Source organism: Amyelois transitella, chromosome 9 (assembly GCF_032362555.1).
Source record: "Amyelois transitella isolate CPQ chromosome 9, ilAmyTran1.1, whole genome shotgun sequence".
In the NCBI taxonomy this organism is placed as follows: domain Eukaryota; kingdom Metazoa; phylum Arthropoda; class Insecta; order Lepidoptera; family Pyralidae; genus Amyelois; species Amyelois transitella.
The window spans coordinates 6,809,528-6,832,818 of record NC_083512.1 but is presented as its reverse complement, the minus strand read 5'-3'; the positions used below and the strand labels follow the sequence as shown (position 1 = coordinate 6,832,818).

Below are 23,291 nucleotides of genomic sequence, written 5' to 3'. Positions count from 1 at the left end.
CGATCAGTGGAGTTTTATCCACTTGTTAATTGATAAACAATGCTTAAGCAGGTGGCATGTTTATTAATACTTTTTATAATATATCACTCTTTTCTAGTAGAAAAGGGCCAAAATATCATACAAAATTTGCCGCTTTCTTTCCACGCAAAATTAATGTGGCTTGTTTTAACAACTGAATCATTGTTGATCCTATCAGGGATGAAAACTAGGTCGATGCAATCAATGGCATTACCTACTGTTGTATTTGAAGATCTCCGGTATTCTGAAGGTTTATCAATCATTCAGACGGTAGTAGTCATAAAGCCCAATTCCGGGCAACCCTCATTGTTCTAGCATAGTTTTGTGTATTTAGGTATAAGCAATAAAAAATCTATTACCTACTATATCTACTATAAACTATAAAAAATATATAAGGTAACAATAGTTTAAGATTAAACACATTAAGTTATATTGTTGCACAGTTAACATACAAAGGGTATAAGCCATATGACATTCGCACCAGTCAACTGATTTTTTCTTATATTATACTTTTTGTTCTTTTAGGTGTAAAACTTTTATTATTACTTGGTCTCGTTAAAAAGAAATTCGTCATTTAGTTAGTAAAAATATTCAATGGATTTAGGTGAAATTATTATAGAAATCAAACTGTGTCGGGCGGCAGGCCAAAGTTCTGGCACTTCAACAATGCAATAAGGAAAGCAAGGAACAGAGTACCAACGTAGACGTTTGGATACAGTGTGCTCACTTTGTGTATAAAATAGGATGACTTACTTTGTGTTCAAAAATAGTAATTAAAAAGAAATTAATTTATGAAATTTAGTAGGTAGACAATGTATTTTTCACGCTTCTCACTAACTATGCAAACATCTTTTGGAACTGAAAAACGCGATTTATACTTATAATTCAAACTAAGCCGCAAGGGACTTAAAACTAGGTTAGGTTACGGGGTTACATTGAAACGGATAAGATTTGACTCAGATACGGTACAAATTCGGAGATGTAGAATAGCAATCTGTTTTACAATAAGCGTTTATTTACAATTTTGCTTACTCACTTTCACCATCAACCTGTGCTGAGGAAAGTTACCTTCATTGAGTGCATCTAAAGATAACCTGAACTGAATTTGAATGTCGTTGACCGATCAAACATGGCTCAGAGGTGCAGGGCATTGACATTTACATGGATGAAATTTAGCATCGCGCCAATACTTGCGTGCCGAACCATCAGTTTACACCGGAAAAATTTCATACAAATTTGTTTTATTTTTCCCATTTCTCAATAGCATAGATAAGTCATTATCGAAAATTATATTAACCAGAAAAATACTATAGCATAAGCAAAGTTTTAGGATAGTTCGTCTTAAGGTTTCCCTTTGGTGCCACCAGCCACCTTACGACTCATTCTCGTGGGAAATTGCACTGTAGGAGAGCATTAAGACAGACTATTCAAAAATTCCCACGGGACTAAAAAATAACCACATTTTTCGTTTAACACGGGTCGCTGGCATAACTAAGTAAAAATAAGACTGTCCAAAAAATATTTTTGACTAGCTTTCACCCGCAGCTTCGCCCGCGCAGTCTTAGCGCCACTTACAAAAGTTTTTCGCAAATAAATAAATAAATATTTTACAAACAAGTGCAGTGGTTCAACTGTAAAGATAAATAAAGGTAAACAAACAAACTATACTAATATTACGCGAACTGTGCCCAAAACTTGCTCCCTGATTTTGCCCAGACACAGTATACCAATTCAAATCGATCTTCTCAGCGTTATTTCATTAAAGAAACCAAATGCATTTTGAAGCAATGTGGTTTTCATCTGGTGTCAGCACTTTAATATCAAAGTGTTTACTTAAAATATCCAAGCACTTTACATTATTGTGAACAACATTTTGCAGTGTTCTTGGAAGACAATTCAAGGAACGTCATAATATGAGGTCTGACAGAATATTATTCGTGATAAAGCAAATGTCTTGAAATGAAATATTTGAAATGACGTGTTTATTGTTTTGATAGATAATAAATAAAAAATAATAAAGAAATTATGTTAATATTTTAAGCTTTATTTAAAAACAGTAGTTGGCTGTGAAGTTATTTGAATAATTAACCCTAATAAATACAAATAAACTAACCATAATATAATATAACTTTTTTTTAAATAGATACTTACCTATATGGTGTACCTATACAAAAATAAACATGCTCTAAATTCTGGTTCAGTACCACAATCGAGATCGTTCGTGCATATAATTGCTATCTGATTATCGGCAGGGGTTCCGTTGCAAAAAGTAACAAAATCTAGATAACAAACAAATGAGGAACTGCACGCGGCTCCAGCGCACCCTTCTCCGCAGTCGCGGCGCGGCGCACCGGCGCATAACACACGGCGCATGCGCATCATAACGATATACGCAAATATATGACTATATACGCGCAATCTGACATTATCATATTTTTAAGTCAAAAATTTCAACCTTGTTTTTATCTAAATACGGCAAATAATATAAAGTAGTATTTTGGCTTTAAATAATATAAATTTATCTTGATTGAGAATTAATGAAAGGTCTTTACTAAAAAGTTATAATTAATATTATTTTAACACGTTCAGAAAGAGGCCACGTTTGTCCCAATATTTGGCATAAAATCAACAGTACAGTCATTCTTATAATAAATCCTATGAATAGTACTTTGGATTAGTGCACCTGTTGTTATAAATCTATTGTCTTCATACAGTGTTTACCATGGAGGTCGTTGAAGATACAAATGGGTGAGATACATATATTTACTTTTTTTTATAGAATAGTCATGCAAATCACTTTTTTTTTCTTGGAACAAAATGGAAAACCTCTCAGAATGTCTATGGCTAGTTGTAAACATATACATACTAGTACCCTAAGAATATCCTAGAATGCTCACAGCGTAATGTTTTTTTTTTGATATATTCATAAAAAACGGAAATGGAAATTTGATAAAAAATAATCGTCTTGCTCCTTAAACTTTGTAGTACCTTTACTCGTATAACTTAAGAGCATGTCGCATTCATCACAATTTTTGTGCACCTACATATATTCTTACCTACATTTCATTTTGGTAAGTATTGTTAATATATGTACATTATAAGTAAGGATTTGACTCAAAATCTTAATTAAACATTCGTCTGTTTCTAAGGGAATCTTACAAAAAGTCGGTGTGTATTCCCAGTGCCAGGGGCCTGTAATTTTTATAATTCTCTCTTATTTAATTACACTGTAGATTTTTTACAAAAGCTCGGATATCAAAGGGAAAAGGGTAAGGGTACTTACCATTAAGATGATTGTTTAATACTAATCTGTGCTAATGAATAACTTTAAACTTTACACAGAATGGGTTGTGTTTACTTACTTTTAGCAATTGGGTTTATAATCTGTGATAAGAAACTCGTGTAGCATAGTGTTCCTCTTGGCAAAGACCTCCATTAATTTTAAATCTTTATCTTCTGTTTTTTGAGTCTGCGGTTACTTTGAAGACATCTTCCCAGCGTGTTACTTACTTCATCTATTTCTCTCTCATCTCTGGAGTACAAAATAGTTTTTTCTCTAGATCCTAGAAATAACAGAATTATTTAAAAAACTTAAATATTTTCTGGCCAGGAACATTGAACGATGAGAGCAACGAGAGCAAATTAAATGTGCAGTTTCCTGAAATCTTAGCCTCAAACACATATGGGCTGTGTATTTGTGTATGTGTCATGGGTGTTGCGAATATTTTTATTTGTTCACAAATTAGTCGTGAACAATCACAATCTAACAGTTGAACGTGGCCTATCAGTTTTTTCTAGACTGTTAGCTCTATCTACCACGCAAGAGCTATAGACGTGAACATTTAAATGAATGAATGAATGATCATAAAATTATTTGAGATTTGCAATATTTACATAACTAAAAACCATATGTGTAATCAAGTCATAATTTATACAAGTTTTATTATAGTTAAATGAGTTAAAAACAAAAATGCGTGTCATTAATTTAGTTTACAGTTTAATAATAGTTGCTACATTATGTTGACATTGACATCCGATCTCACCAATTAAGGTGTATGAGGTGAACGCAAACTTGCTTCCATACACGGCACATATATGACGTATGGCCACACATGGTTAACTAGCACAATAAACTTGTATTTTACCGATATTGATTCTAGGATTTCTAGAGAACTTTATTCATCTTCCTTTCACTTAGTGCCTCTCATCTTCTCGAGTTTCAAATTTCTCACCCAGCTTTTTACATAGGAGCACTTTCTTCATCTCACTAATTCTACTGCGTCTTCAACATAGTTTATTTCCAGTCCTTAACGTCCAATTGCACACATCAGGATTTTTTATCAAAAGATTATTATTTAATTAAGGTGTTACTAATAAATATCTTTTATTTTCAATAAATTAACCAGAAATCCATTATGATTAAAATTTTATACTCATTAATTTGTCTGAGATAAAGTTACCGTAATATCTTCATTACCATTGCAAAATATAAACTTTATAGGTTTATTAACATAATGAGGAAACAATAGGATCTTTGTATTCCCGTAGAAATTTGAATATTAATTGAATTCTGGAAGCACAGAAATCTATTCAGCATTCTTTGAGTGGAAACTTCAGCTCAAACATATTGTTGTTTGGATAAGGAGCGTGCCTCTTTTCTTTATTTGATTTATCGCCATAAATCATTAAAAAAATATGATTAATTCAAAATTAGTAGATACGTAATAAATAGTCTACCTAGATATCGGGGAATACTAATGGTTCTTAATCATGTTATTTGGTATATCCGACATCCCGTGTGACTCATGAAACTTATCCCTTACCAATTTAGAGAACATGTAGCAAACACGACCCCTTACAGCTTCTACCAAATCTGGGGTTTGCTAACTTTCACTTTCACGTTAAATCAATTTCTATCGTCGTTTGAAAACTCGCACAAAAACATTAACTTCATTGAGTAGATTCCGTGGGAACATGTTCACGTGTGTTCGATTGCGATATAACTTTTTCAATGAAAACCTGTTTTGTTACTATCTTTTTTTTTATTCCCTGCTGATCTTGAAACAATGAAAAACATACTATGTACTGGCTCCTACTCTTCCCGCACAGATTTTAAAAATCAATTAAATGAAAGGCTTGTAAACTTTTAGAAATGGCCGAGCAAACTTTCACTATTCCTGAATCTCAATTCTTGCTTCGAGTCTTGTGTCTTGGTAGTGACCCTTCCCTCGCAACTTATCTCCAACTGTCGTTCGAACTATCGTACGAAACAGGGCTGACTCACTAGTAACACAAAACATTGCCTTTTTTTTCTAAATTCAAAATCTCCATCTTTAGGCCTATTTTTAGGTACTTATATAATTATAAAATAATAAATAATATTATTTTAGGACCTAAACAATGGTTCGGTTTTAGCCCTAATTTATTTTATAAGAGAACAGCAGTGACAAGGAACAGTAAAGTAGATATTTCGTTTATAAAGTTGCATGAGTCTGCAAGGACTGTAAATTTACATATTCATTTACGTCTGGTATAATAATCGTAAAGTAATCTTAATGATAAGCAGACACTTCAGTACCGAATGCATTTGAATTTTGCATTGCTTTGCTTTAGCGATTTAGCTTTCAAGTAAACAGTATCAAATCATTGATACTCTATATACAAAGTGCTTCGTAACCTAGAGACCTGCTGAAACCTTCGCGTTTAGATGAGCGGACCAGTTAGCATTTTAAGCAATTTCAATAACATAGAAGCAAATTTATACAAAACGTGCACATTTCTACCTTTGTTTATATTCAAATTATGAACGATTTTTACACGTGAATTTTTCATTGAACAGCATGTTATTTATTTAAAAACATGTCAAGAAATTTATATAAAATACACCACCACTAATTTCAAACATTTGTTATGTCTGGTAAAGAGCTTGCTTCCACGCTGTAGAAAATAAACAGAACAAAGGGTTTCTTTAGCGAACAATGCCGAGGGATCTGTATGCAGATGGAGAACATTACAATACGCGCACACGCCTCTATCTTTCGTTGCAATTCTTGCTGCATTTATTTTTAAACGCGAAAGGCAAATCTGCACGCAATCACGGGTTTCGAAAGTTGTTGTCTTATCATCTCGAAAAATGCTGACTGATTTTGAAAAGGTTAATGAGAATGTTCATGACAGATTTTAAATAAGTGAAACTAGAAAGTGCAATAAGTTATTAACATTTGGGTCCGTCTTATATGAGCTACCTTCTTTTGTCACCAGTAGCTCTTAAAACTCCTCTCCCTGATCAATCCAGCGATATGTGAGACTATTAATAGACGTCTTCTCTTAGTCTTTCTCACATTGGTTGAATACTCAAAATTATCACACGACCTTTCATCTTTCCTTCCATGAGAACAAATCATAAGCAGTGAGACTAAATCCCTCTAATATTTTTTGGGCTTGCCAAATACCATAACTAATTCGTCATGATTTAAAACTACCAGAACGTGACAATTACATGGTTTTGGTTTAACAAAGTGTCTCCTGTTTAACTCAATGATATCATCGCTCTTATGAATTCACGATGTTTGAAATACACACACACACACACAGTTGACTATAAATGCTTGAATAAATTTTAAAATACCTACCAGTAAATAGTTTGAATACTCGTATAAGTAAAATAAACAAAACTTAACGACTCAAAATCAGTGAGTAAGTGGGGAGTTATTCGCCCTAGAAATCAAACCCAAGACTTCCAGACCAGTGAACTGCTACGGCACAGTAAACCTCAAATTTGATTAGTGTTTCCACTAGTTTTCTCTAATTCAACATTAATTTCATTTAAATAAATAGTCGGTTTAATTCATAAAAGTCAAAAGTATCATGAAAGCAAGGTAACTCATTTGAGTCATTTGAAAAATCTGTTTCCCTATAGGTACCTATAGTTAAGGGATCTTCAAGGCAAGAGTGAATAGGCATTATTTGAGCTTGCATATTCTCATTCGCTCTAGAGCTCATCTTACTTACCTACTATCAGGCAGATTGTGGTCAAACACACTCGAATTTCCAATAATGAATTATAACTGCACACCGGAAGGAACAAGTCGAGGTTCTGCAAGAAGTAACGTGGTGAATCAAGACATATCATTAATTAAGTAATTGTAAGTGCGCGGGAAGCGGTCACCAATGCATGAAATTACAAATGTCTGGTAACGTAACTGGTGTCTATAATAGCGATCTATTCATGTTCATTTACAAAAGCAGAGATATTTCTTTTCACTCACAATTTTTTTTTTAATCAGTCTGCTAACTCCATTTTCGTTTTCGCAATAGGTGTGTTACACTTGCATCTCACTTTATCAGCATAAATTTTAAATTATGTAAAGTACTAACCTACAGGTATATGAGTTTACAATTTACAATCCTTGAAAACCTAGCATCCTTAAGTACATAGTTTTTGATTCCACACTGGCCAAAAGAACTGGAACAATACAAAATCTTAAGGAAAATTAACATGTTAAATACCATCACGATTGTGACCTGCAGGTCAGGACGATCATGAGCCATCACGCAATAACTTTCTAATCCATAGATCGGAAAGGAAACAAAGAGATCATTAGTGAAGTTAGCATTCTGCCTGTACCACAGTTAACGAGAAAGTAATTTCATAGCAACTATAAACCATTTGCACGTCTTGGACTGATGGATCAATCAATTCTTTTACTATAAAGACAACAACAACTACACATCGAACTGCAATTTACACTTAAGTTTACGTTTCCATCTAACGCCACATATTTTTGGGGTATGTGTAGTGCTTTAGACATTTTACATTTCTTTACTTGCCAGAAATTGTAACATTTTCTTCGAAATAATTTACCAGAGGTATTTGTTTCAGAATTGACTTTAACCAGCCAGGAACCGACAAACCAGCAAACCTCGCCAATTCCGCAGTTCTACGAATGCTGGAGGAAGAAGAACGCAATCGCAGGGGCTACCCCAGTAAGTACCTATAATTTTAATAAATAACAAATACAAAAAATATATATATATTAAGGGTGTGTATCCTTGGCACACAGGTAAAATAAGTTTTAAAATGTGTGAAACCAAATTTGCAACCATCCTTATTACTTTATATACCGAGATCGATCTAAACATTCGGTCCCTTCCTATTCCATATGATGCTTGACTAACGCTTCTAATATATTACACTGCCAGAGTTAGACCCCACCCAAGTGCAGGCGATTATGGACACCTTGGTTCACGCTAACCACCGGTTTGACAGCTACTGGCCACCAGACGGGGCAGGGATGCGGTCCGCTAGGAGCTGGGATGGCCAGCTCAACGCCACAGGCAATATTTACTCAGACTTTATGAAAGCCACTAAAGGTATCAGGAGATGATGATAAACCAGCTTTTCTTGTTGTGTTGCATTCGTGCAGGACATCACGCAGGCAGACATCATTAGTTCCCATTGGAATTCGTATTTATTCATTAGTTGAATTAAGTCTATTTTCGCGCTTATTTAATTGCTGATAAACATTGTAAATGTCACAAACGTATCATCAAAATTATTCGAGGTCCATAAATAAATGCGCTCATGAAGCGATGAAGTCACTTTTCATTAGGATTCGTCTGCACCGCACTTGTAATTAACAGACTTTGTGTTTCGTGTACCAAAACAGCACTCGGCATTAACAATAGATAGACCAGCTTTATACAATATTCACGCTAATTTTAACCAGACAGTAAAGACGTAGGCATAATGTGACAGAAAGACATGTTGCTCCAAAATGATTCATTGAACTCCATATAAATGAATGAAGTACATATTTCCGCTAGGGTGTAATGCCCCAGAGGTTATGGCTGGTTTCTACCAGCCATAACCTCTGGCGGATTTTTGCTACGACGAAGGAAACAATTCTTTGTTTCCTTCGTCGTAGCAAAAATCCGCCCACTTTGTTCATTAGTGGAAGGAATTTGGCAAAGACTGGAGCTACAATATGTGCTTTTACCTGTTATTGTTGTTCTTAGTTCACGATCGACATCGTAGAGACACTAACGAACGACATGCCTGAAACTGTTTTTGTTGGTAAAGTAACACTTATTTTGTGTTTTAATTTTATAGAGAAGTGTTCAATGTGTGTTAAAGTGATAATGTGGTAGTAGCAAGTTAAGCATTGCAATAAATTACAAACATAGGTTCTCTGAAAATTTCTATAATTTCAGTAAACGATTTTAAATGTCATTTTATGCAGTGATAAATAAACAAATACAATACATTTACTTTTACCATCTGATAGGGAAAGTAAATGTATGTAAGTATTCTATTATCTATTAATAAATTAACAGATTTTTAAGGTCGAAATACAGGAAATTTTAATTTTGGCAGAAAGGTTTCAACCACAATTTTTAAGCAAAATAAATATAAAGCGACTCATATCTATTTGAACGCTCGAAAGAGTTGTTAAACTGAAATCTAGACCAGACATTTGACCAGATATGTAATAATAATATGCGATTTGTTTATAAATGTAAAACACTTTTATTTTCATTTCCGACCTTGATTCGTATAGGTGTTTCTCCGAGAATAACAAAAACCATTCTCGTTTGACGTAACGTGCAACTATTTCTGATGACTCGGCAGTCGACGACCAACTCCTTGCTTTATGAATCAGTGTTTATAATTAGCTTGCCGCTGAAAGTTGCAAGTGACAAATGAGTGTGACTACATAAGTATATTCCGAATTTTCAATATTTGTACACAATATTTTTTCACAAAGTACAGTCACAACCCACTAACAAAACATGTCACTAATAGCTGTTGATTTCGACATTGAAATTATATCGCAAAAATTAAATACAGCAGTATCGTGCTTAGGTAAATTTATGATAAATAGATATCATTTAAGAAAGTTAGAACTTGAAGACCGTTATGTTATGGAATTAGTACTCGATTATCATGCCCGCAACTTATTCAACTCTCTGTGAGCTTCTGTCGTCTAGTAAGTGAGTTAGACAAGTTAATAACAAATTATCCATCGCCGGTGGCTACAAGGTACCGTTCGTAATTTATGTGCGTCTCATGGCTCAATGGGTGGTGTAATTGCAACCGTGTCCCATAATCCCACCTGGACGGAAGAGATGCGCATTGCCAGCTCAGCTAATTATGATAAAAACTTTTTAATGCTAATCACCGCTTAATAAAAAAAATATAATGCTTTTAAAATTTGGATAGAAAACAAAGAATGTATTAAATATCTACGAGTATTATTTGTATCTATAGAGCTACCTCTATTAATCACAAGGGCAAGAAACGTAGAGGTACATTCGAAACCCTTTTTTAAAATGTCTCGTAAAAAGGAGTACACCCCTGTTTTTAGGTGCGTCTAGTAAAAAATAAATAAAAACTTGGTATGATCCTTTTTAATAAAGATCTAATTTTGCAAGCGATTCTTTAAAATAGAACGTTTCTCCAAATACCTAAAGCCTGTTCCGCATTTGACGCATGATGCACAAATTTATTTGCATAAGCGTATCAGAAGGAATCATGAATAAGTCTGCTCCTCTTAATTTACGACTGCATTGTTTTGCGTTTGTAAATTAATGTTGTAAAAGCTGTTCGTTCATAATGCAACTGTTACAAATAATAATGGAATATCGTGTAGAATCTCCACGACGAGGACGAGTATAATCGTTGCGTCGTGTGAGGTGTGTCCAGTCTTCCTAATCAGTCATCAGGTACAGTAATAAGCCAGAGAGAGAGGGCTATTGGTGTCCTAAAAATGCGTCTCTCAAAATAAAATATGCGGTAGATATTTGCGCACCTACACACCTGGCGAGCTAGCCAAGTAGTCAACGGTAGTCCTGCCGGCCGACCGGACCGCGCTTGATAATCCAGATTAATTAAACGTGAGTAATAGCGACCGTTGTAGTTCAAACCGCTGTTTATGTGACCCGTCCAAATAGAGACTGAGTAAGTGATTGTAATTAAAATCTTTTTAATTAATATGCTGTTGTAAAGAATATGCAAGCGTGTTTCAACCGCCGTGGCAGTTATGTTTGCCAAATCCAATGACATGACAATTTCTGGAACTTTCAGATTTCCGCTGGTTTCAGGTTGAGCAATTTATTCAGGTATTCTATAAGTAGATAGTTTTTAGCCAGACGAAAGTTACACATACATTAATCACGCCCCGATCCCTAACGGTGTAGATAGAGCCAACAATCTCAAAACATCTGGACGGCCACATCCAGCAAGGCTTCATGATGAAATTGACAGTGTTTGTACATTTATCTGATTTTACTCTCGAATCAGATATATTTTTCTCTGTCATTGCTTCGACATTCTCTTTGTTTATGCAAAAGAAGAGTTCCGTAATTGACTATTTTTGAAAAGAATAACGATTTATCGTATCAAAATATCGTGAATACAAAATTTGAATTATTACTTCCGCATCAGATTACAAGAATTAAGGTACAAAGAAAATAGTTTTATTAGCCTCTCACTAAATACCGTTCATTAGTAATAAATTATTTTTACTGTCCTATAAAAATGTTTATTCTTATCATAAGAAACCTTAAACCTGCCCAAGTGTTTAATATTGCAGACGTTTACACTTAAAATGCAAATTGAGAAGGACCACTAAGAAGATTTAATAATTTAGAAAATTTCAATATTAAGTCAACTTTATAGTTATTAAAATACCTTGAGGTATATGATACTTGAAATTGATTGTTTACACTATTGAATCTGAAATCTAAAAACACTTAAATGGTGTGTTTTATATATTGTTCTATTCCTCTTAACATTATATCCAAATAGCCAACAGTTATATATATCAATAAAATCAGTGTAGGTACACTCAATCCAAGTTTCAAAGTTACGATACCATAGAATAAACAGCTAACAGGATCTTCAAACTTATAACGATGGATAACGATATAAGTACTCGTGCTACCCTTAGATGATGCTAAATATTTGTCGATGTCATTGACTGCGCAGTCTAAATATAGATAGGCACAAGCGTACACAAAAACCAACACAATTTAAAACTTATAAGAATTCCCGCATTGCCAAAATGTTCATACTTACAAACGTTAAATTATTTTCATTAACAAAATTACAAATTAGGATGGTACAGATTTTAAGTTACCTCAATCCTAGGTAATGGTCAACGGCGCACCTCACGGGCTCCTCTCCAGAATGTTGAAGATTTAACTGGGACTTACGCCAAAACGAAGAAGGAAGACCATAGTGAATCGAAATGAAATTTCGCCGAAGAAATCAGATCACAATGTTTCTAATCTAATTTAATCTTATCTTATTGGTTTCAATAGAAAAAATGCAATTATAGTTTGCCTATACAGTCTTAAAATAATGAATTCTTTAGTCATTTTGATTAATTATAATTGTCGACTGTATTGATACAGCATTGTTGAAGAAAAAAATACTTTTACACGTTTTCTTTTTTTGATGGTCTGGCGGTCTTCCAGCCGCTTGGTAGGTCGAGCTAATTTAAAGCGAAGTGTCATAATATGTATTTCAGTTCTGAACGCTGAAATTCCAGATAATATCGCATAAGAAACAAGATTGTTGATAAGTTTAATGTTTCCACCAATATTATGAATTTTACAAATAGACGACTCGTTCCTACACCGATTTAGATGTCTAGGTATTTACGTTAATAAATAAATTAAAGTTTATGTTAATTTTTCATACAATTTACGAATACAAGTACAAAAGGACACAATTTTTTGTAATTCAGTGTAGTCTCAGTTTTTATTTGTCTGTAAATAATCATATTTAAAAATATTCCCATAGTGATTACACTCCCTTTTTATGCAATATGTTGCAAGGAAATATATCATTTTCGCTGATAAACTTCTTACTTACCACCTCATGGTTGTTTCAGGCCAGAAGAAGGTGGTGTGGCCACCAGTGCCCGAAACGAACGGCTATCACCAGCCGCAACAGGTATCTATAAAACTATTTTACTAATAAAATGACCGATTTTATACATATAATTATAATAAAAAAATTACATGCTGCACATAGCTTAATTGGTGGAAGGGCACACGATAATTGCATGTAAGAAATGCGATTTACTACATAAGATTTTTAATTGAATCCCAACAGCAGAATCCTGCGTACCACAACAACGCGCAGCACTCCCCCTCCGCGCAACCTCCGCCGCAATACCACCACCAGAACCAGCAACAGTATCAAAACCAACCTCAGTACCAATCCCAATACTCTCCTCAGCCCAATCAGTATCAAAACCAACCCCAGTATCAAGCCCACCCACAAGCTCAGTATCAACAGCCGCAGCACTGCGAAGGAAAGCGTCAGGAGGCTACAGGGCTGAGCAAATTGATTCCCTTTGGTCCGGGAGCCTCGGCTTCCCCAGTTTCTCCTCCCTACCGCCAGGGTCCGCCGTCGCCGGGAGTGGCGCAACCCTACCGTCAGCCAAACAGCCGCTGGGCACCTGTTCCAGCCCCCCTTTCTCCTCAGGTACAGCTGACACGGAATTGTCATCGTCGCCGGTAGTTTAGTTTTCACGCTTTACTAACCCGAGTTTTAGGTGTCACAGTAATCAAGCATGGTAGGTAAGTTGGCTCGATCGCTGTTCTTCGCTTTTGTTTTATTTTTTGAATGTTTCTTTTCGAAGTCGATGATATCATGTATCGCCTAACTAATAAGATACTATTTTAAATTTCATCGATAAGTTTTGACAAATCTCTGAGTGTTGTTAATATGTACTTAATATTACTTATGTTATATTTTCTCACCGGTCTGGAACACTTGTTAATTTATTGGTTCTTAAACCTAATGTAAGCCAATGTTCAACTCAACAACTTACTACTTGATGTTTGACTGACTGCTTTCATAACTCGCTACTGTACTTAATACTTATACTTCCATAAATCAGGGTTCAGCCGCTGACAGTAAACCTGAAGAGAAACCGTTTCAAATAATGTCGATCCTGTTGAAAACTGAAAACCTATACAAATATTTTGTATACTTAGCTCTCAATGTCGATGATAATTTATGAGAAAATCATATTCAAAATTTTTACAGACCCAAGGATCGCAGCCGAGCTATCCCCAACAACAGTACTCGCAACCGCAATACTCGCCTCAACCACAGTACTCGCCCAACCAGTACTCGGAGCCGGCGTACTCGCCCCCACAGAGACAGTTCGAGCCTCCCCCGTCCACTATCACCCTCCGCCCGCAGCCCCCGATACACCAGCAACCGCCCCCAGTGTTCGCTAGTCAACCAGCTGCAGCGTCTTTCAAAGGTAAAATATTAACGGAAAGTTGCTAGTAAGTGTTCATGATAAATGAATAAGAAGACTATAACAAAATTCTTCCATGCTGCCCCATTAGCAGGGCACGCGCGACGCCGTTTTTGTCGCGCGAAAAACTTTCGTTGTTTCGCTTTTTATTATGATTTGAAACGGGCTAGGCTTTAGGCTATGGGCTGGCAACCTGCCATTAATTGAATATCAAGTTGTTCATTAAACCATTTGAGTTTGATCATTTTTGAGACTGGTTGATAAAATGATATAAGTAGGTATTCATGACAAAATACCAATAATCAAAAGAAGTCTTTAAAGAGACTAATGACACCTAGAACACTTTTTTAGCTTATCGTGACAGGTTCTATCTTCGCATATTATCTTGCAGAGGTTGAGGTGCTTCACCTCCATATAGAAAATTACATCTTCCAGCACAATAATTTCATATCGATATTAGAATTTTATCAAGTCTGGAACTTACCTTGATACTTAGATTTTTTTTTGCAGTGCATAAGCAATTTTAATTTTTCGTAGGCTGATTTATTTATCTATTTATTTTTTATTGCAAAAAATCACAACAGAAATAATACTATTAATATTATTTACCAGTCAACTATTGAATCATGAACAAAGTAGTTTCCAAGTGTAGTTTCTTTACTAATACAGAATATTGCTGAAAACGTTTTAAAAAGTGATTGGTCTTAATATCAAATGTACCTTTAAATACTATAGGTACCAATAAATTAAGTTCACAGAACCTCCTTTCCTTTGATCATTCAAATTGCCATCATTCCTCAGATTTTACCTTAGTTAAAACTATGTATGTAGATGACAATACGTAAGACACTAGATGTTCTACTATTTTATAGCGCATGTAATATCGCCTTCCATGTTAATAAGTAGAGAAAATAAATAGTGTGAGGCAGCCGCTTCTCTTTTCACGCATATTTTAAAAGTCGTACAAGAAAAAGCCTATTGAAATGCATACATAAAATCACGCCTCTTTCCCAGAGGGGTAGGGAGAAACTACACCTTTCCAATGGCCACGATCTCTGCATTCTACTTTCTAAAGCCTTCTAAATTTGGTATAAAATAAGAGTCTATCTCTTCCTATATTTTGTACCAAATTTAAATTTTATCTGAGGCTTAAAATGCGGAAGGCGACAGTATTTCTATCTCATCTAAATTTACCAAAACTCCTTATCATTTTAAACTGTGACTGTCTATTAGCCACTTAGCAGAGTGCCGCCCTATTAGATATAATTATTACATTCTTAGTCAAACGAAACGATGTTCAAGGATTAGAGCTTTGAGTAACATTGTATATAAGTATTACGTAATATTAAGGGTCGAATAACAACTTTTGTAGTTATTGTAGTAGCTATTCGCGTACCTAATGAACGACAGGTGTAAAGGACCCTTTTGCTTGATTTACAAAGCAATAATGCAAAGGACGTATTTTTACTCGCAGAGTACCTACTTTTCCACTGAGATTGCAAGTGTATTGTTTTTAAAATAGCTTTTTTATCTTTGTCATGTCGTAGAGGTGAATTGCGACACGTAAAGGCTTTCATAACGCAGGAGGCAAGTCGTTCAGGTTCTTTATATACCTACTGAGGAAGAATTGTGAAAACTTTAGTGAATGCGAAACTACTTTATATCATGTAAAATCCTTGCCATGGTACACGTAGGTGAATTGGTAGAATAGACTTATGTTTATTCACGTAAAGCGACTTTGTCTTAAAGCGAATCAAAGGCAAAATCTAACTTATATTCCACCTAAGTTTAAAGAGAATAAATATATTCTTGTTTTTATATATATATCAATCCGCAAACGTTGCCTCGGGCAGACCCTGGGCTTCTCCTTAAGTCTAACACCAGGGAGGCAAATATAGGTATCATGTGAGGGGTGCGCTGCTCCCGCGGCTGCTTTATATTGCAGCCTTTCTTGACTCAATAGGCGTTGAGGAATCTATCTCGCTACCTCTCTTAATAGCTCTACCAACCTACTGGTTATACGAGCCGAATCATGGGATTCTCTAGTCTTTGTTGACTCTTTACATACAAACATATAATCACGTCTATAGCCCTTGCGAGGTAGACAGAGCCAACAGTCTTGTAAAGACTGATAGGCCACGTTCAGCTAGTTGGCTTTTAGATAGAATTGAGATTCAAATAGTGACAGGTTGCTAGCCCATCGCCTAAAACAAGAATCTCAAGTTTATAAGCCTACCCCTTAGTCGCCTTTTACGACATCCATGGGAGAGAGATGGAGTGGTTCTATTCTTTTTTCTATTGGTGCCGGGAACCACACGGCACTCTTTACAAAATCTCTTTATTTCTTAGGAGGAGTCAATATGCGTGGGGATCAGAAGTGGCCGCCACAGTCGGTGAAGGAGGCGGTGGCTGCTGAGAACGAAGCGAGGGTGCAGCTCGCCAGGGGGCCAGCCTGCAGGCCGCGCAAGGTAACAAGTTTTGTGATTACAATATGATTTACAATATGAAAAAGAGCTTTACTTCAAGTAAAGCTCTTTTTCACTTGGTTGACAACATAAAATTCATTAGGTATAAAAGACAATGTAGTAGATTTATAGTTGATGTTATTTAACATCAACTATAAACCATTTGGTTATACCCTTAAAATAAAGTCATTGTCATCCACCATAGTTTAATGGGGGTTTTTTTAAAATTAATATTTATTTGTCGATAATAATTTTTACACATATTAATTAATTTCGCTTCCATTATTTTTTAATCCAAGAAACAATTTCGATTTTTTATTCTTTTAAATTCAAACATGCATGTCATGTAATTACAAAATATATTTTCCAATTTTATCATCGTAAATAATTATGAACCTATGTAAAGGCTGTTTTATTTTTACCAACATAAATTTAAATTTCTTTTTTATAGCTTTTTTATTTCCCTTAGCTTCTTTTATCCATTAATTCCTTTTGTATATAGTATCCAATTGTGCGCTTATAAATAAGAAACAGATAACTAAATCTTATAAAAACATTTTTTTAAACATTTAAGTACTTATCTACTTAATTATTATCAAAGTAACCAAAAAGAAGGAGTTTAAATAAAAATTGTTGTTTAAAAGTTAAATTTAATGTTGAGCTCAACCAACTTGTCAAGCTCCTAAAATTTCTATACCTATATTGAACAGTATACCTACGAAACGCTAGCACCTCTACAGGTCTATTTCTGAGAAAAAATAATACGTGTAAATGTCTCGAGACTTAAGCTTTCATAATAATATGATGAAAGCATATTGTAGTGATGAAAGGGATGAAAGGGACCTGTAGTGGAAAATCATGATAGTATACTGCCAGGAAATAAAAATGTGAATGCAACCGTTATCTGTTTTAGCCGCGTCAATTCTCGCTTGCTGAATTAATTGACATGAACGAGGTCTAAGCGTCGTTCGACCTCAGCAGTACATAGCTGGACTTTAATACTTGTAGTAAGTGTAGCTTCGGCAGTGTGTGTTTGAGGCCTCTTCTATTAACTGACTTCGGCACTGTTGGAGGACATTCTAGTGTAGAAATTCTTTAGTTCCGTCAACCTAACTAGCGTCTTGATAGGCTTGGCAATTCTTCTCGTGGTAAGCAACTGCTAAGTTTCTGTACGCGACGGTCTAGATGATATCCTACACTACGTATATAAAGTTATCTGATCTTATTTAGCTTTGATCTCTCATAGTCAATTTTGGTCTTATTTCAGTTCGAATCGTTTAATCGACCGTTGTTACGAATCTTTTAAACCATTACCTGGCAATAATGCAACCTGTTTACCACATTTTGCATAACTGTGGGTGGGAACTAAAACGGGATGATAATCACACGAAACGCAGATAATTCTGTGGGATGCCGTCCTACTTTAGGGGAGTTTTATTCGCAATCACAGCCAACGAGAAGGTGAATTTCCTATGGAAATTTAAGCTTATAATTACTTTTGAATGTGATAGAATAATTTTTACATGGCGTCAGCTACTTAAGGAATTGTTAGCTCAGTTGCCTACCATTGAACATCGATCATTTTTAATCGACTAAATCACGTACACAATGACATCCATACTCTTTCTATCTACAAAGCTTTGCTATGTAGACAGGTGTTTTACAGGCATGATATTGTTGTTTCACAGACATAAGTATCAAAGGATAATAAAAGAACGTATCTAATAATTAATTTATAGATGGACGTTTCTGTGGTTTTAGTCCCAGATTTAACATATGATAAAGACATTTATCGGCACAGCGTCACAGATACTTACTACGCGCTTATACAAACCTAGTGTTTATACGAAAATGATCATTATGTGTTTCAGGTGAAGAAGGACTACTCTTCATTTTTCGCGCAACACGCCCTCAATCACAACTACCCCGGCTACCGCGCCCCGCCCGGCACGCAGCACTACGAAGATAACTCGGGACGATCTTCTTACTAGATTATATTTAGGCTAACTAACCTCATCTAGACTATATATCATGTTCATCTCACCAAAATTAATTTAATCAAGCATTGCTTTTGAATTTTTTTATTAAAGTTACTAATGGATAAAAGTGTCTTAAATGATAATTGGGGGCAAAACTGTAAGTTACTTTAATAAAAAAATATTTTATATTTCTTCATACAAAACCATGTCTCATGAATCATTTCGCTAAGAAGTCTCAGAGTAGTGACTTTCGAAGGAAGTACTTGTATAGACTTTAGGTATTAAAGTCTTGGGGCATGTACAACATTGGTTTGTAAACCGTTATTTTATGTAGTTTTAATTTATTCTTAACCATCAATTAGTTTTAAGTATCAACAATAAAAATAATAATAAAAAAATAAAAAAAATCGTCATTGCCAATTTCGTTTCATGATCTGTTTATCTACTTTATTTCTTTTATATTTTACTTAATATTATCATATTACCAATGTAATGACGTGCGGCTTTATACATTGCGAACGTAATGCGAAATATTATAACTGCTTTTTAATTCATTGTAAATAATGCTATATTCCAAATTATATCCCTTGTAAAGTAATAAGAAATCGTGAAAATTAATGCAACATATCATAACAAAATCGGCTAAGCTTGCTAGTCAGATGAGATTTAATATTATTATTTTGTAAATAAACTGTTGATCAGCTTTTTCGTTTTGGTATTATGTAATTATATTTCAATGAAATAAATTGTATACAAAACCAATGCGTGTTTTTTATTAGGTACTCAACATTACAATATAAAGTTTGACGCAATTTCTTGTAACTAAGACAGCGTTAACTCAACAATGAGGGTGCATATTTATATGTTTAAACGAAGAAGGACGTAATAAAATACATTTTTACATATGAAAATACTATATTATCATACAATACATACAGTACGTGCAATCCGCGCCAGCTGGTCAGTGCACAATGGTTGGAACAATAACAGCGAACTAGCCAAGCTAATGTATATTTACAAAATCTACGCAATGGGATATTTTGCGTATATAAATTATTATCAAAATACAATATCAATTTAGCCTATACTGTGTAGTATTTTCTATGCCTGTTTTTTTCATATATTTATACATAAATTACCGTCTTGATTTTTCCCTGTCTAACTTCACCTTCACTTTGATAGATTTTATTTATTTGCAAAACAAGTCATATTTCAGATAACACAATTATTTATATAGATAGTTAGCATGAGATGGTTTAACGAATAATGAGAATTTTTATTGTAATTAGCTTTCATTCTATGAAATAAAATAACGTGTATCCCACTGCGCGACTATAACAAACCAACATCAACTATAAAAAGCCTATTGTCACTCATGAGTCGCTGACGTATTCTTAATATCACAGAAGTAACCATTATATATACAGCATATAGGCTAGGACACTGTCCAAACAAATTAAATTCGCAAACTTTAAGAGTGCATGTCTATCAAAAATGTGTAGACCTTTGTATGTGAATTCCAAAATATTTAAGTATACGAACTATAATACAGTTGTGTATTATAAAATCAAACATTATTTGATAGACAAACAGCCTCAAATTGTAAAATAGTTCGATAATATCCGATTAAATGCAAATGAAAAGTCAGAAAAATACAAATAAAAACTTTTTAACAACACAAGTCATAAAATGATTCAATATCAAACAACACAACTTTTGATTCCATTGATCGGTTAAAACGTACAGAGTACCAAAATGCGAAATGAATGCGAAAAAAGATTGTTACTACAATAAAAATAAGTAATTACACGACTATGGCAAAACGTAAGGAGAGTATAATGTATGTAAAATCGTACTTTAGTTTGTTGTAGTTTTCCTCTGAAATTAAAAAAAAATTATACAACAAACAGATTTTTCAAAGTGACGGGTTTATGTTTAGGCTCAAATTGTCAAAAGTAACTACGAAAGTGTGAGTATATGTGTAACCGTCATCGATTAATGACGGCTACACATATACTCAAACTTTCGGATGAATATTATTTATTTAAAACGAGAACCTATATATATAAATTTCATAATAACATGCATTTGAAATGTCAAAAGTAAAGGCATACCTTATTGGCATGCCTGGCATGCCAATAAATCTTAACCATAATTTATTGGTAACTATGACATAATGTTTTACCAAATTCTACTCGTGAAACACTTATTGTTAACAATCCAAAAATGTTATTAATTTACTATATTAACAATTTACTATTTATTTTCATTTAGTTAAAATACAAAATGGCCCTTTAATAAATGTAAAAACATATAGAGAACTCGTACCATATGATGTAAAATAATCATATTGTTGATCTTCATTAAAGCTTTACAGTTGAAAGTGGTCTTTCTGTCTTTTCAAGAATGTTGGCTCTGTTTGCCGCGTAAGGGACAAAGACTTGATGAATGTATGATTTTTGAGTATTTAGCTAACAGGAGACAACACCCGCCTTGTTTTATTAGCGACATGATCTATAATAACAAAAAGTATTTAATTTCCGATCACTTACACATTGGTTCACAATAAGGTACTAAAAAATAATGCACACAATTTATTGATTTTAGGTAAGCGATGTAATGTTGAATGATGTTGAAGATTTTGTACCTTTAGCTAAGATTAACGCGTCTCAATACCACGTATTCTTATATATTCTGAGATTTAAAACGGTAATTGTTTTAAAATATGTTTCAATACACACATCGTCTTTATGTATTTTTTTACGAGTCACGTATTTACAATTTTATCGTAAATTCAAAGAGATACTCGTTAATTAAGTCTGACATCATTATAAAGGATTGACACCAAAATTCAACAATCAATTTAAGTCTCAACAAATTCAAACTAATACCTATTTGAGAGTGGGGATGTCAGTATACGCGCATGCGTATTGTAAGATATACTCTTGAAAACGTCTCGAAAACGTGAAAATGCAAATAAAGACTGCAAAGCTTTTATCTACTTTAAAAACCAATTTTTAAGTCAGTTGAATCTTCTTATGAAGTTTTTATCACTTGAGTGGATTTATTGTACATTGGCTGTATTTATGCATCATGATCTTATAGAACATATCGGCTTTCAAATCATTATACAACTTAGCATATGATATTTTCAGCTATGACTATAATGGATTATTACGACTAAGTTATCATCACTCATAAATTATGAAATAATACATATATAACTATTGAGCAAATGGCAAGCGTTGCAAAAATAGTGTGATATTATAATTTCAATTCGATTATATCTAGCAACACATCAACTCTGAAATTGGCAGGGACTGCATATTGACACGAAAACGGGTAGATATTATATTGTACTTTTACATTTAGTTTAATCAAAATTATTTTTCCTCATATACCTACAATGAAATAAGAGTACAATAATCGTGGAAAGGCCAATATCGATGTATAATTTTGGAGAGTAGCAAAGAGCATGTTTTTGTTATTTGTAATAATACAGTCCCTAGCTATTGGTAACTTCAGTCTTTATTTGGGCGGATAACAAATTGATCGCCAGTATATGTGTAGTTTCAAAACACGAACGTGCATGGAATGGATTGAATTGCAATATGAATTATACAGAAACTAAGAAGGCAATTAGTTACATAATAACCGCTATTAACTCCGAAAATCCACACAAGAGTTATTATGATGAATCACTAAATCTTTACTTGTTTAAGATTTCCGATTCCATTGCCCATTGTCATAAAAGCCCAAAAGCAAAACATCTCATGCACGCTCGCGTAATCCGATATGAAGCGCGAATCTTATACTTTGAAAATTTATTGAGTAATAATAACTATACTTGTTTTTGCTCAAACGAGCGAGAATCCCTGTGTTTGTTGTATGGCTTGGAGGAGGTGGTACTTGAGTCGCTCCTTGGTCTTGTATCGCGGTAGATCTAACAGGTTAAAGCAGGTGTGGGCCACGGGGAAGTATCTGTCGTCTGCGACGGGTTGGATTCGTATCTGAGAATTATACATAAAATTAGGTAAGGAAGTAATTTTCCTATACAAACAATAACCTGTATAAAAGTTTACTTAAATGTTTCTCGACAAAAAAATTGTAATAAGTTTGAAGTTAGACAATGATCTTATGGGAATGAACAGCATTAGTAAACCTACATATTCACAAGTTTTTGAGAACTTTCACAAGAAAGTATCAAATATGATTCTTCTTATAAAACTCATAGTGCAATATTATACTCACTTTTATGTCTCTCATGCCTTGAATCGGCACTCGATCGCTTCCTGTTAAAAATAATAGGAACTTTTTTTTGTCTTCAATTGACAACTCATGGAACACTTCCCAGAACCACCTGCAACAAAAAAAATATACAAATAAATGACTACCTATTTCAACAGATTGTTTAGAAAATAGCCTAATTGTCCTAGTACCCTGATACCTACTACGTATCGGAAAAAGAGACGAGAGAATTCCAAAATGATAACGGTTCGCTAAGTATAAAAAATTTAGGAATTTAAGGGTGGAATATATGACCA

At 34.1% G+C, this 23,291-nt stretch overlaps 2 protein-coding genes across 5 annotated transcripts in view; one reads left to right on the top strand and one right to left on the bottom strand.

The window, feature by feature from the left end:
- The window catches only part of LOC106143245 (DNA translocase FtsK), a 27,790-nt gene extending 7,560 nt beyond the window's left edge, over nt 1-20,230 (top strand). Inside the window, exons 4-10 of one of the 4 annotated variants that reach the window (XM_060945691.1) lie at nt 7,901-8,004; nt 12,918-12,979; nt 13,142-13,516; nt 14,084-14,306; nt 16,653-16,771; nt 17,682-17,775; nt 18,640-20,230. In XM_060945691.1, the coding sequence (XP_060801674.1) occupies nt 7,901-8,004; nt 12,918-12,979; nt 13,142-13,516; nt 14,084-14,306; nt 16,653-16,771; nt 17,682-17,729 (931 nt within the window). In that variant the 3' untranslated portion in view covers nt 17,730-17,775; nt 18,640-20,230. Of the gene's footprint in view, nt 1-7,900; nt 8,005-8,220; nt 8,392-12,917; nt 12,980-13,141; nt 13,517-14,083; nt 14,307-16,652; nt 16,772-17,681; nt 17,776-18,639 lie in introns of all 4 variants that reach the window. The other 3 variants (XM_013345278.2, XM_013345281.2, XM_060945690.1) reach the window with 3 other exon arrangements.
- Nucleotides 19,658-23,291, bottom strand: part of LOC106143244 (probable E3 ubiquitin-protein ligase HERC4) — a 16,415-nt gene continuing 12,781 nt past the window's right edge. Inside the window, exons 18-19 of the mRNA XM_013345277.2 lie at nt 22,999-23,107; nt 19,658-22,757 (exon numbers count right to left, since the gene is read on the bottom strand). Coding sequence (XP_013200731.1) covers nt 22,605-22,757; nt 22,999-23,107 — 262 coding nt within the window. The 3' untranslated portion in view covers nt 19,658-22,604. The remainder of the gene's footprint in view (nt 22,758-22,998; nt 23,108-23,291) is intronic.